Raw genomic sequence first — 15423 nt, forward strand, 5'->3', positions numbered from 1 at the left:
CCCCTTTTCTCCCAGCCCTCCTCCCATCCTTTTCTAATCTTTCAGCCCTATTTAAAAGGGTTAAACAGGCTAGTGGTCTCAGGACTGATCTTGACTGACCCACAGTTTTCTCTCTGGAAACTAGTCATCTTCTGCAACACAAGTGAGATCTGACTGATACACAACTGTTCAAAGGCAACATGATGTAACTAAATAGTATTAGAATCAGGAGACCAGGCTTGTCATCCATCAGTAACGAGCAGGGTGGCCTTGAAAGTCCGTTTCTCTGAGTCTCAGTTTCCTGATCTTTTGTAAAATAAGGTGGAGTTAAACTAGATGATCTCCAAGGTTCCTTCCAATCTCACACTCACAATCCAGCCAGTGGGATTATTTCTAGGGGGCAGAGACGCACTCTTTCAAAGAAAGAGAGTGTCTGCCAGCTTCTTGTGGCTAAAAAACCTAGAGAGAGCCACAAGCCTTGAGCCCATAGGACTGGGGACACGAATGCACGGAATCTCAGGCTTTCTCTGATAAACACCAGGGCTGTGTGGCTGCGGTTGAGGAACTGGGATTTGGTCAAGTTCCCCGAAGCTTAGTTTCTTTGTAAAAGTGCCTGGGTGACATTCTCTGGAATTGAAGCAGCACCGTCGGAGGAGGGGTCTTCTCCTCAAAGCCTGCCTCATCTCTGGGGTCCCCCGTGCTCAAGGTGCTGACACTCCATGGCTTGGAGCCCCCAGCCACGCTGGCCAGAGCCTCTTCTTCCAGGGTGTCTGTGTCACTTCCATCCTAAAAAGCCATGAGAGAGCTCAACAGATCAGGGGGCCTCACCAGGATTTCATCAAGGACAATAGAAACCAGCTCCCCTAGCGTGAACTTACTGGTTCCTGTGGCCACATGTGCATGAGGGGGAGGAGAGGCAGGGAGAACAACAGGAGAAACGGAGGCTGCCGGGCAGCGGAGCAGGGATAGATGTAAGCGGGGAGGTCTCTGCGTGGAGAAGGAAACACAGGATGGACTCAGGAAGCTGCAAGGGCTCTGGGGGCGGAGGGGTTTCTTAGGATCACGGCTGGGGAGGGGCAGGTCTGGGACTCTCCTTGCATTTCATCAAGTCCAGACCCCTTGCCACGGCTGTCGACGGCACACACATTTGGAAGAAAGTGGACTGATTCGGAAAGTCTGACATCAAGAGGACGCAGGTGGTCTCTCCGATGTGATCAGAGCTAACCCCTGTCAGCACTCACTGCCCCTTCTCTCCAGATGGGCTTTCTGTACCCATATGCCACAGAGGCTGGATGTGGGGGACACACCACCCCCTGCAGGGGCTCAGCCCCCTAAGCCAAAGGCTTTTTCCTGGTTAGCCAAGTATGGCTCCCTGCCAGAAAGCTTTCTCCTAATCCTCTCGCCCTGCCGGCCTCTCCCTCCTCTGCCCTTGTGCTACCCACGGGCTGGCATCCCCAACACTCTCTAGGGGCGTGGGGTATGCCATGCCTCTCACCCTCAGCCTGGCAGCCTAATGGGTTGAAATGCTTCCACAACTGGCCATTCCCCTGCTCAACTGCCCCAGCAATACCAGGTCTTTTTAGAAGCAGCCTGCCTCACCCTGGAGAAGCAGAGGGCAACTGGATATTGCAGACCAAGAAGACAGCCCTTTGAGACAATCCTGACCAAACCACTCAGGACTCGCACGCCCTTTTCTTGGCCCTGGGAAGAACACGCGTGCTGTGGGGAGATGGGGCTGGGGCAGTCACAGAGTCATGGTTCTGATGGAGAGGTTCATCTCTCCCGGATGAATGCAGGAAAGCATGGAGACCACAGGGAGCCCCCATCCGTGTCTCTCTGGTTCCCTGGCTCCCCTGCACAGAGAAGACCAATCTGCTGGTCTCTGAATCGAATCTAATCAGCAAGAGCTGCTCTGATTAAAGGCTCCTGGCTTCTCCTTGGCCTGACACAGTCCAAACAAGCAAAAAACCTCAGAAAAAGCATATCATCTAGGGTAAGGAGACACTAATTTTCTTGTTCCAGCTTCCCAGATCAGAAGAGCAATTTGAGGAAGAAAGTCAGAGAAGGTGCCTGATTTAGAAGGCCATTTGAAAGAGGCAGGAGTGGGGGGCAAAACGTACTGTCAATCCAAGGCCTAAGAATTGAAATAGAGTTTGAAAGCTCTCCTCCATTCCCCTCCAAAATTTTACTCCCCACTGGCTAAAGAGAGAAGCATTGGTTTCTCTCTCCCCAAAATAATTTTTCAAGGAGTTAATGTAAGTTAAAACTATCACTCTCTCCCAAGCACGCGTCATGATGCTGGCGGCTGTGGCAGCTGTAAACACCTTGGGATTAACTAGATTCTGAAGTAGTGCAGTAAGGAATGGAGCCTCAGAGCCAGTTTCCTGTGACCGAAAGTAAACCATCCAGAGTGTCATGATTTCCAAGGGAATCGCCCAGCAAACACAGACCGACTCTAGACATACGCCTGCCTGGATGCTCTGCACTCAGCCGAGCTCTCTTAAGCCTCCCAGGAGAAAATCAAAATCTTGAGCCCCCTGGTAAAAAAGGGCTTGTTTTAACCTGCTGTCTACCACCAAAGACTCCACCACTACCCTCTTCACCAGAGTCCAGCTTGGTGAGTGATGAGACAGCGCCTCTGGAAAATACACTTACATTTTTTTGGTGACGGTCTGTTTGTACATGGTTTGTGAGGGTATGTGGGGGACTCCTGGATACTGGCTGTGTCTCCTCAGTGCCCGTGCTCCCCATCTGACGAGGGAGGGAGCCCCCTTGCAACAGGGGTTCAGAATGACCACCAGGCTGGGGGTAAGCAACCAGGAAAAAGGTTGGTGGCTCTGGGCCAAAGGGCCTCTGCTGACCCCGAGGAGGCCTTCTCCCTGGAACCCAAGGTCACAGGTTTTAGGGCTGAAGACAGAGATCTGGGGCAGCTGACCCAGGCGCTCTAGGGCTACTCACTTGGGCTCTCCCCGTGTCACCAACACCAGCTGCTGGGCTTGGTTCTCCCTGGGGGCAGCATGTAGAGCAGCTGGACCTCCCCCACTCACCAGCGGATGACTTTGAGCAGGTTGCTTAGGCTTTCTGAGCCTCAGTCTTCCCATCGGTCAATGGGCTAATGATCACACTGATCTTAAAGGGTGATTGTGAGAACTGAACAAGCTAACCTATGAAAAACACTTACCAGATACTTGATATTTACTAAGCGCTCAGTTATTGAGCTTCTTCTTGAAAAGCTCCAGGCACAAACTTTCAATTGAAGTTAGGTTAATAACTTCATTGAAAGCCATGCCCTGCGTGAGACCATTGATCAAATCACATGCAATAAATAAATTCCCCATAACACAGCTCTATACGTTAATAGACAGGGCCCACTGTGGTTGGAACGAATTATCACAAGTTTAGTGACTTAAAACCACACAAACTGATTATCTTACAATCCTGGATATCAGAGTCAGAAGCTGGCCTCACGAGGCTAAAATTAAAGGCTATATTCCTTCCAGAGGCTCTAGGGGAGAATCCATTCCTTGTCTTCTCCAGATTCTAGAGGCTGCCTGCATTTCTTGGCCTGTGGTCACATCACTCTGACTTCAGTTTTCACTGTCATATCTCCATTTCTGACTCTGAGCCTCCTGCTTTCCTCTTATAAGCACCCTTATGATTCTATTAGACGTATCAGATAATTCAGGATAATCTGCCACCCCCAACCCCACCCAAGAGCCTTAACTTAATCATATCCACAAAGTTTCTTTTCCTTAGTAAGGTAACATAGTCACAGATTCAAGGGTGAGGATGTAGACAGCTTCAGGGGGTCATTATTCTGCCTACCATAGGGTCTTAACCCAAATAGTACATGGGTTCATGTAACTACTCAACAGAACAAGATTCCCTGTTAGCTAAGCTGCCTCCTAGGAGTTTATAGAATGTGACAGAACCTTCAGAAAGCCCTGCACAACAGTGGTGTTTGGTGAACCCCTGGTGTTTTGTGTATGTCAAATCTCAGCTATTTCAGAGCAGGTTACCCATGGGGTCTCAGAGGGCTGCACAGGGAATATGAAACAGGGAAGGAGGTGCTGGCGTGGGTCTGGGGACAGCTTGGCATCCCTAGATGGCTTCTTACCATCCTCTTCTTTTTCCTCTTGGGACCAAGTTTGTGGGATACAGGAGAAGGAGGTAAAGCAAAGCTCTTCCTCGGCTTCACTGTAGACGTCCCTGGGTGCCCTGCCCAAATGAGATCTACTGGAAATAGTTCTGCCAACTGATGGAAAAGCTTGACCTTACACCAGCTGGCTTCTGTAGAAGTGAAACGCCTAAGCTTGAAGGCAGTGCTGGAGAAGTACTAATATTTCAGCCCTTGGGCAAAGCAGTGCTTGCCGAGAGAGAAAGAGGAGCGTCCTGCCAGCTCATCTTGGCTCCAGACAATGGCTATTGCCCTTGTGAATTGTGTTGCTTGTGAACCAACGTCAAGCCTTTTGGAAAGGACAGCTGCTACCCCTACCTGCTAGCTCCTGCGCTGGCCCCTCCCTGTGCCACGTTGAGGATGCCCGAGCTCCTGCTGTGGTTACTACATCCCCATGATGTCAGCTCTGACTTGGCTGTTAAATGTGCCTCTCTCTTGCCGGGGCTCCTACAAAGGAGGCCTGTCAGAGGCAGCCAGGCTTCCTGAGTGCAATGTCCCGCACCATTGTTTCAGCTGCTGTACGTAAAAATGTTACGGTTACCGATCAGACCAAGGCCTGAAATCACCCTCTTTGCTTGGTTAGCTGTTGTATTACACTGGTGCTCTTTAGGATCTGAAATAAAATTAATTTCTAAGTAATAAAATTCACTCAAGTCACTAAACAGGGGCCCACTGGTAACTACTTCCTGTAATAAAATCCACGCGTCAGGCTTCACCATGACTCTTTTTGGAAATGCAGAAAAGCTATCGCCTTAAGACGATGGATATGGTGGCCTGATGGGAGAGCTGAGCACTGAATGTGACTCTTCCCCTCCCCCACTCTGCGGAGGTGCAGCCGGGGCCTCACAGCACCAGACGCTTGGCTCCTGCCTCCTGGGTCTCTGTGGGACCTCATACAGCAGAGTCTCACCCCTTGGTCCTGTACTTAATGCCTCTTATCTGCTTTCAAGTTCAAATTCTCCTGTGGGTCTTGGGCCCCTCGGTGACCTGTGCTATCCCCTTCCCTGTGACACTTTACTCCCTTTCATCCCAACGCACGCCTCTGCTCCAGCCTCCTCCCTGGAGTCACGCTGGGACAATTCCCACCGCCCAGGCTGACCCCACCCTGAGACAGCCCTCTTTGCTCCAACCACTGCCATGCTCCCCATTTCCCAGTCTGGTCCTCACCCAAATAAATGCACCAAGGGACCCATTTTCACCAGGATGACATCCGCTCCAGCCAGCACATCCTTCTGCTCTCCCTGCCTGAGCAGTTATGGCACTGAATTCCTGGTGCCCAGATGGCAGCCCCTTCATGGGTTTTAATCCTGGGCACAAGAGAACTGTAAGGCTGCTCCTTCTCAGCTCTCTCGGGGACGACGGAGACGAGTCCAACCACTTCCCCTTTCCCTCCCTGCGCTCTCTGGACTTCTGCCCAGTCAGCTTCACCTTCCTGATGCTGCACGCGATGTTCCAGGAAGGGACCTTCTTACCCTGGATCATGAAGTTTTTTATCAACTCATGATTTTCTATCCCCATTTCCTCTTTTTGAAGCTGCCCAAAGCAACAGCACATTATAGAGTTGTAAGTGCAGGTCGTCCACTCTGGCTTTGTAAGACCAGCTCAACGGCTGGGACTGGGCCCTGGTCTCTGCTGTGCCCCACTCTACACCTCGATTTCCCCACCCACACCTACTCGTCTATTCCTTCCCCCAGTGCCTGGGCTGCCCCGTGCTCACTGGTGCTGCACCATCACATCTTGGTGACCCATCATCAAGAGCATCTGGCCAACATACAGCTGTGCTGCCTGCACCCATCCTGGCACATCAGTGGAGAAGGGTGCACGTTCCAGGAACCAACAGGCCAAGCAACTCATCACCCACAGCAGCGTCGGCCTGCGAACTGCTGGGGAATATCCCCAAGCTACTGTTAACTAGTCAGGCAAATGCGTCAACACAGGGCCACCCGGAAATACCATGGCCAATGCTACCCCGCTGCCAGCTGGACATCATAAGTGGGTCCCATTTCAGGGAAACCAGAATGAACAAAAATGTGGCATCTTGAAAGCCTGGGCTCTGAGATGCTTGATACCAGGGCTTTGGCCATCTTCCAAGAAGCAATTGTGTGGGGCCTGGCTTTGTGTTTAATTAATTGTTGATTTTCGTAAATAATATACACACATGGGAAAAGTCAAAGAGTATTGAAGGTATTCTTTTTTTTTTAACTTAGGTACCAGGGAAGGACACGTGGTATATTATTTGCATAATCTCTTTTTGTCCACAGCAGCAAGAATTCTGGCTAGGGGTTTGTTTGCTCCCTAAACCTGGGAGGTGGGTCCTTTTAGCTCACTCAACCCTTGGCTTTGGGGCTGGGCCTGGTCACGTGCAGAATCAACCAGCAGGGTCCTACCCCTCCCAGGCTCCCATGGAGCGGCTGGCGTCTCCCCACCTCTGCCCTGATCTACAATTGCCCTGATCCACGCTAGGGTTGATAATTGTGTTGGGACACAGTCAGGGTCACAAGCTGGGGTATTTATTTCCAGGTACATCTTAAGGAAAGAGCATTTTCCCTTCCTTCAGTTAGAGGAGATGTCCACTCAAACGCAAGTCACAAGCAATACATTTAAAAATCCCAAACATGGGAAAGGGTTGAAGAGGGCGGCTTAGCATCTCTTAATCCTCTTAATATACAAACAAGAGGAAGGTCAGGACCTCACAAGTGGCTCAGGGAGTTCTGCACAGCACATCTTCCTGTCTGTAGAAGAGAGCCAGCTTTCAGGTCTTTTGATGGTTGGTGCCAAAATAGGTGAGGTTTCGCTGGAATTCCGTGAGAACACGCAGGCCACAGGGCAGTCGGGATGAATGCCGCCTCCCTCCAGAGGCACCCGCAAGCCCTACTGTAAGCACAGGACACCACACCCCCGGTGTCCCACTTCTGTCTGTGTGCCCGAGATTTGCATATAACAGCAGGTAGCATTTACTGAGCATTTACTATGCGTCAGGCACCTAATGTAGCCTCTTCTGTGCATCATTTCATTCAATCCTCCTACCAATCCCAAAGGTAGTCCTATTGTTATTCCTACTTTATGGGTGACGCAATTGAGGGTTCCAAAGGTGAAGCCAGCTGCCCAGGTAAGTGGCAAAGCCAGCCTTTGAATCAGGGAGTCTGGGTCTGTGTTCTTAATAGGTTATGCTGTCTCATTTTGTGCATATTTCTAGGCATTCTAAGTCTTTGGGGGGTACTTACCTTGGATTACAGAGCAGGAACCATGTATAAGTTCACTAGTGGGCTTTCTTTCCCAGAGTCAGAGGCTGGTGGCTTCTCCACTGAATTTGTGTTTCTATCATTTAGTGAGGATTAAGAAGCACGCACACGCACTCTCTCACACACACACACACACGCGCACACACACACACACACGCACGCACGCACGTACGCATGCACCCACACCATGATTCATGTTTCTTGCAATCCCAAGTCAGCCCTGAAAAATGTATCCAAGTCTTGTCAGGAGCCTTAAAAATGCAGAACAAAATTGGCCAGCTTACTAAAAATGCCACTCCCAAGCACACAGTTCCCTGACATGTTTGCACACGCATCTTCACGGCTCCATAGGCAGCCCGACCTTCCAGAAGGCTGGCCCACGCACACTGAGGGCAGCTTCCTCGGTGGCTGGTGGTCTTGGGTGGTTACAGATACTTACGTTGATTTCCCACAAATCTTCCTCTGGTACCACTGCTTGCAGTTGGTGAAGTACTTCTTGTTGGTGCCAATGAGCTTCTGCACGGCGCACACGTTGGGGCTGAAAACAAAAGCAAGATGGTCAGTGTGTCCACCCACCTCCACATCCTTCCCGCCACGTGGGCCCTCCTGGGCCACCAGAATGTTCCAGATATGGAGAAGATACAGTCATTTCAGTCTTGGTACCACGGGCTGGCTTGGGGGTACATTTTGATCTTTGTGACCTATATTTCCATCATCCCCCCAATTTAAAAGTTGTCAAAGTATATCTCATACAGTGACATAATTTCATTTAAGCATTCTTCTTTGACACAGACATTTGGGAAGTGTAGATAAAAACATCTTAAAAATTTTAGACTACTTGTTATAGATGGAGAACACCAGCTAACTAAAAGTGGTGTGCTTGCTGAGAGCAGCAGCTTTGAGAGAGGCCCCTCGGCCTTTCTCTGCAGCCCTACTCCACACTGAGCCCAAACGTCCACGGGCTTTAACATGGCCCCCCAGTGGGCATCGCTGGTCCTGTGGTCATGAGGTCTGGGCCCCAGCACCTCTCAGGGAGCTCCACACACCGACATCATCTGTGTCCCTAGGCAGCTGCCTGGTTCCCAAACATGGCCTGTCTGGAGTGTCTACCCTGCAAACCAATGGGCATGGCCAGCTGCTGTCAGGACATTGGAAGGAGATACTCACTCACTGAACTCAATCGTTTATTACTTAGCGTGCATCGCACTCCTCCCAGTAAGCCCGCTTCCAGTGCCCCAGGTGACACTCTTCACCTGGCCAGTGATACAGCCCTCGTTTGATGCTGGGTACCAAATGGAACCCAAAACTGATCAGGGCATGTTTGTGCTCTCTTCACCTACCCTGAGGGCAGGTGTTCTGCCTTGTTCTTTCTTTTATGTTCTAGATGGGGCTGAGCACCAGGGCGGGTGCAGAGAAGCTTGGAAAGACCCGCTCCCAGGACTACCCAGCTCAGAAGCATCCTCAGGAACCTAGTGCGAACACCCAGGTGCTGCTGAGAAGTCTGCTTTCCCAGAGCCATGGAGTTTTGTTTTTGTGTATTTTACCCAGGGCACCACGTTCTGACCCAAACCATGCTCAGGCCATGTGGTGGCAGGACCTTCATTGGGCACCCCTGGGGAAGGAGGCAGCTGTGGCTGTGTAACAAGTGGGAGGGGGTCTTCCTGAGCCAGAGGCAGGCAGTTCATCGGGCTGAATTGCAAGCCAGAGGAGAACAAAGCAAAGAGACTGAGGGCTTTCACAAAACCTCTACGTCCAGAGAACTTCAGGTATCAATTCCAAATATCAACCCCTCTGACACTTTACAAATATAATCAATCGCCATCATTTGAGATGCATGGTATTTTTCAAGAAGACACTGATACTGCAGTGAGGGCAGCACCTGCCATTCCCACCACATGGCTAAAGGAACTTGGTCAATTCTCAGATACTCAGAGTCACGTTATTGGGTGGGAGGGCACACTGACCCTTTACTTCTCTGCCCTGTCTCTTCTACCACCTGGATGTCACCTCTTGTCCAATTTGTGGTTCAGCAGGTAAAGGAGAGAGGGCCAAGGAGGCACAGTAAATATTAGTGAGTTACTGTAAGAACCTGAGGGTGAGATAAGCTGAGGCTGGGGAGGAAACCACAGGCCAGCAGGGAGAACAGCCCTTATCCCCTTACTCCTGGCTGGGTAGGACCAAATGCCCACAGCCTCCAGAGGATTTTTACAGAAGCCACCCTGTTTCTCAGTTTGCTGCCTGGTATTCACAGGTTACAGCAGTCCCCAAATAACCCTGAGAGAGTCCCCGCTGGCTACACTCCAGCTGTAGGTGCTGTTTATTGCTGTACAATTTCAGAAGTTCTCCTATCTGACCAAGCAGGAAACAATTACTGTCGATGAATTCCCTGCAACTTTCCGTAGGCGTTTGGCAAAATCTTCAGTCTCTTGTGGATGGGGCTCCAACATTCCTCTGCAGAGTGAGTTTCCACTGCTGTTGCCCTTTGAGACAGGAGCAGAGGCTGGGGGTCTCTGTGACCCAGTCCCTCACACATCAGGGTGGGAGGGGTGGGCTGTGTACATACGAAGTTTATGCTGAAGTTTAATTGAAATGAGCACCCCATTTCTGGGCCTTCTGCCTCAAGCACAACAGCTCTGCGATTCAACTTGGATTTGAAAATCAAGTGCTTTACAAAATTCAGTCCAGTTTTAGTTGTTGATATTTGGAAGTGTAACTGCATTTTTACTTCTCTTTCAGTACTGTTTTTTTCCTTCCCTATAGCAACACAGATAACAGCCAGCAGGCAAGAGACCACGTCGTAGTCACTACTCTCCCAACAGCCTTCTGTGTTTGGACCAAGTCACTCTACTGCACTAAGCCACAGTTTCTCCATCTGTAAAATGGGAACATACACTACAGAGTTCAGTGTGTTGTGGTGAAGATGAAAGCAAAAGTGGTGACAGTGATAAAGTGTGAGCAGGGTCCACTTATTAGTTCTTCCTTCACGTCTTGTGAAGCACATACACTACATTAACTTAAAAAAAGAGCTTACCTTTCCCTTCCTACCAGTTCTCACTTTGAAAGAGGGCTGGAGTTTGAACAAGGTTAGCCCTTCTGCACAGGGTGCCACTCCCAAGGGCAAAGCCAGGCAGTCCTGTGAGGTTTTCATGCACAGTTAGATCAGAGTAAATGCAACTGTGTCTGCAACCATTTTGTCACAATTCACCTGCCTGTGTCCAGACTTTATTGGGGGAGGGTGCACACCTGGGACTGCTTAGACCATCCTGCTCATCACAGATCACTACAGGCCTTTCCAAATGCACTGTAAGAAGCCAATCAAGAGGATTTGCCTGTAGTGGTGGGGGGAGGGCAGGAAGGGAGGAAGTTGATCTAATATCTGAAATTTATAATAAAGAGCATTTGCATTAAAAAAAAAAAAAAACCCAACAACTATTTTCCAGCTTGGCTGTGGCTTTTCTGGGCTTTGAAAGCAAGGAAGTTTGCCATAGAGGTGGTTCCTGCTGGAAACCTGTCAAAACCACTGGGGAAGCTTCGCTGTGGTGTGTACAGAGCCACCACTCTGGGTGGCAGTGCTGCAAGGCATGCTATTGGGGCCTTCTCCTGACTTAGTGCCTAAGAAGACACAGAGGGAACAGAAAGCTCCCAGGATGACTGCAGCACCCAAACAGGACATGCTCCACTGGTAAGAAAGGCAGCAGGACAGTGGTGAGCTGGGCAGACGATGAAAATGCCAGTTGCTCACATTCTGACTCTACGCCTCGTCTCCCCTCATCTTTCTTTCTTTCTTTCTTTTTTTTTTTAATTTTATTGGAGTATCATTGATTTACAATGTTGTGTTAGTTTCAGGTGTACAGCAAAGTGAATCAGTTATAAATATACACATGTCCACCTTTTCTTTAGGTCCTTTTCTCATATGGAACTGCGCCTTACAGTAGGTCGTTACTAGTCAGCTATTTTATACACAGTAGTGTGTATATGTCAATCCCAATGTCCCAGTTTATCCCTCTCCCTCTTCCCCCCCCCGGTAACTGTAAGTTTGTTTTCTACATCCGTCAGTCTATTTCTGTTTTGTAGAATCTGAGAAAAGGGTACAAATAAACTTACCCCTCTTCTTTCTGCCCTGCCTAAATCAGAGGTGAGATTTTCCACTCCCCGAAAGACCCTGGGACATCCCCCGTGCTCTCTTCTCTCCTGCCGGGTGCTGAGGCTGCTGCATGGCCTGGACGACTTTCACTCTGCAGAGGGACCAGACTCACTCCCATCCATCACCTCCCCACAGCCCTGGGCACCTGAAAGGCCAAGTAAGACCACAAGGCCACACAGCCAGAGGGAACAAGGATGAGTACTCCCAAGGAGGGGGTACTTCTAAGGGCGGGGAGCCAAGGCTTTGTAAAACCCTATGAAGTCAACTCTGATGGCTTCCAACAGTGAGTTTTGATCTGAGCACAGATCTGCCCAGTCACATGGTGGTCTGGGCACCACCTGGGAGCAAAATGCCAGACCCAATGGCATTTGGGCTGTGACATGACTCTATCCACATATAGTTCTAGCTAGCTGTGGAAAAGGAGTTAGTGCACCCAGGTAGGCTGGAAGCTGCAGCAAAGCCTGGCTTTGTGTGAAGTGGGATGGCCTAGTTTAGGATGTAGAAACACTGCCCATCTCTGCCTGGATCTGGGCCAGGGTCTTTACCAGGTCAGACCTTCTGCTGGGTTTGCCCCCTAAAACCAACACATCTTCAGTGTCTCAAGAGAATACTGCAATGATAATGTCCCAAATTTACAAACCCAGCCAGTGTTTTAAGAGAGATTCCAATCCCAGCTCCAGTACACACTGCAAGACCGTGGGGAAGTGGTGTGTCCTCACCAGACTCAGCTTCCCCATCTGTACAATGTGTGTGAGGCCCAGCACACTCTCCTGCTCTTCATCTGGCAGGGGAGCAGATGCCACACTGCCCTAGCTGTGCCTGGAGAGCACTGTCTGGTGCCAGGTGATGTGTGTAGGGCCTGGCCAGGTGAACAGGAGCCTGGGGGCCTTGGATGCTGCCAGCTTGTGTGGCCCCAGTGTCACGTCTGAAGGTGCTGGACAAGGACCTGGCTGGACTGGAATACATGCCCTGCAGGGTGGGCTCCCTCGCTGCCCAGGCCATCGTCCCACCGTGATTCCGCACAGAGAGCTGCCAGCGCCTATCCTCTGGGAGAACTGGGAGAAGCTCAAAGCCGGGATCCCTCTAATGCTCTTGGCCTGAGTGGGGGTCGCTGGTCAGCTCTCTCACCCACTTCCCCTACACAGTGCCTCCTGCTGACCTTCCTCCGCCGTCCCCACTTCCCTCCCTCCCTCCCTCCACCTCCTGCAGGGCTGGTCCCTCCGAGCGTCCCACGCAGGCTGCTTTAGGTCCGGGCTTTGTCCCCGGCGCCCCCAGCCCTCTCCGACGGCCCCGACGCCCAGTCCTCCCCGGGCACCCTCTTACCCGTGTTGCCGGCCCCGGAGGCGGCTGTGCTGCAGCACCAGCTGGTAGGGTGACTTGGCAGGGCCCGCCGGCGTGGCGGCGGGCAGGGCCAGCGCCAGGGCGAGGGGCAGCAGCCGCCCGAGGAGCGCCATGGAGCAAGAGGCCGCGCGGACCGGGCTGGGGAAGTGCGAGCGCCGCTGCCGCCGGCAGGTTAAGAAGGCTGAGCGCAGGGAGTCGCCCGAAGGGAGGGGCAGGGAGCGCGCGGAGGGCGGGCTGCGGGCTCCCGGCGCCCCCGCCTCCTGGCCTGCCCCGCCCACTGCCCCGGGGCGCCACCGTCTTCACCACCGGCCCCTCTCCCTCGGGCTCCGGCGTCCACCAACGGTGGGCTACAGGGCCTCAGTACTTCCGTCCCTCCTCGAGGTCTGCAGAGTCCTGAGCCCAAAGATGCCTCACCGGTCTCAGGCCATGCTGATTCCCACACTATTCTCCCCAGCACACTTGCCTCTGCCTTCCAGCGCACCCCTCTCCTCCGCTAGCTTGCTAACTCTAAGATGCATAAGGAGTAAATCTTATGATTGACAGAAGCCAAAAAAGGGGGTGCGTGTGCAGATTTTGTTAGACTCCAAGCTACTCTGGGAAACCGTGGAGAAGGGTGGGGTCCGTCACCTTGGTACACACTCAACGTCTCTTTTAATAAACATCTGTTCAGCATTCTATGCGAGAAGATGCTGCAAAGAGATAACAAAGACTAGATTTTTGCCCTGGAGGAGCTCAGAGCAAGTAAACAAATAGTCACCTGGGAGGGAGGTAAGTGTTCACCAAAGCAGCTATTAATCACCCACCAATTACCCTGCACTGCTAGGCCAGGGAGACAAAGACGGGTGAGTGAAAGAGATCCAGGCTCTTTCTGAAAAAGTTCAGTCGAGACCCGTGGGCCAGTCAACAAAGTGCTATGGAGAGGGCCAACTGGGGCCTTGGGAGCCTGGAGGAGGCACTGGGCCCTGACAGGAGGTGACACCTGCTCTAGGCTTGGAAGGGTGAGAAGGAGTTAGCCAGGCAAAATGAGGGCATTCTGGGCCCTCAAGGTGTCCAATTGGCTGAAGCAAATAGAAGAGAAAGCATGTCACAGGACCCAGATCCATGCTAAGAGTCCTGCAGGTGATGGAGAAGCAGCCCAGTGTCAGGAGCAGGTTAGGAGAGGATAACATAAAATAAGGCAAGACTGGACCCAGGAAGGCTGGGTGACCGGGAGGGGACCAAGAGCTTACTCAATGGTAGCGGAGGTGGGTGTGAAGAAGGGTGGCACACCGAGAGGTGTCTTGGAGGTAACAGACTCTGCAGAACTTGGAGGCTGTACCCAGAGAGTGGGGGAGGCGGAGGAGTCAGGGATAACTAAGGTGCTATTGGCAGGAGCATCTTGGTGCATGGCGGTACCATTGTTAGAATGAGGGATAAAAAGGGAGGCACAGATTTGCCAGGAGAGGGAAATTGGTTTTGGACACACTGAGTTTAAGTGCTTGTGATTCATCCAGGTGTCTTGTAGGCAGTTGTATATAAAGATCTGGGGCTCCATTGAGGATTCTGAGATGGAGATTCAGACACAGGAGTCCTCCTTAGCTGTAGGCAGCTGAAGCCATGGGAGTGGGTAGATTCTCTGGGTGGGTGTGTGGAGCAAGAGATGGGTGATGACGGATCATGGAGAGGATGCGTGGCTGAGAGCAGCCAGCAAGGAGGTGAAGGCGTGCTGACAGAGAGCAGGGGATTTGGGGAGCCCAAGAAGGAGGGGGCTATGAGCAGTGAGTACCACTGCACACAGATCTGAAGTGTGTCCACTGTGTGGGAAACAGAAAGGCTCTGGGGATTTGGCTACGGGAGCAGGAGGTCCAAAGCCCCAGTGGTCTGATGGAGTGATGGCACAGTGGAGAGTGTGGACGACTCTTCCAAGAAGATTGTCTGAGAAAGGAAAGGGAGAGTCAGGGTGGACGCCAGGGGACACAGTCTACAGCAGCTTGGACGTACTAGGACGTTGATGGAAAGGAGGGAGGGAGGAAGACGTCAACGCTAAGGGCGAGGGGGGGCAGATAATCAGAGTGAGGGGAGGGAAAGCAAGGAGAGGCTGGAGCAGAGCTTTGGGGTTGGAGGAGGGAGGGGCAGAGGATAGAGAGAGGAAAAGCTATTGAAGGCCTGACTTGGGGGGATGGTGGGGGGAGAGGAGAGGACAGGTCAGGTTTCAGGGAGATTTCAGTGATAGCATGGACTAGACGGGGAAACCCCCATGGGCATGGAGGGGCAGGGGGCGGAGACCTGGGACAACCTTAAGGTCTCAAGCTGGGATGATCAGACCCAGGACAGGCATGCCAGTGAAGGTGCACATTGGGTTGCCTGTGGGGAGCGCGGCGTGACTCCAGGTGTTTTCATATCATTCCTGACAAGACACCCACATTTCCGGGTGGAGATGTGCAGGAGGGAGCTGCCTTTGAAGGTCTGGCGTTCAGAGGAGGTGTGAGCACTGGGGATGCAGACTGGAGTCACCACACTAGCAGGTGGTGGTTAAAGCCCTGGACTTGCGCAGGCTCCCT

General features: G+C 51.8%; 1 protein-coding gene across 1 annotated transcript in view; it reads right to left on the reverse strand.

Moving 5' to 3' along the window:
• Window positions 1-13375, reverse strand: part of TGFBI (transforming growth factor beta induced) — a 32782-nt gene extending 19407 nt beyond the window's left edge. The window contains exons 1-2 of the mRNA XM_057734358.1: window positions 12866-13375; window positions 7838-7936 (exon numbers count right to left, since the gene is read on the reverse strand). Coding sequence (XP_057590341.1) covers window positions 7838-7936; window positions 12866-12996 — 230 coding nt within the window. The 5' untranslated portion in view covers window positions 12997-13375. The remainder of the gene's footprint in view (window positions 1-7837; window positions 7937-12865) is intronic.
• Between the last annotated feature and the right edge of the window lie 2048 nt (window positions 13376-15423).

This window comes from Hippopotamus amphibius, chromosome 1 (genome assembly GCF_030028045.1).
Source record: "Hippopotamus amphibius kiboko isolate mHipAmp2 chromosome 1, mHipAmp2.hap2, whole genome shotgun sequence".
NCBI classification, from domain to species: domain Eukaryota; kingdom Metazoa; phylum Chordata; class Mammalia; order Artiodactyla; family Hippopotamidae; genus Hippopotamus; species Hippopotamus amphibius.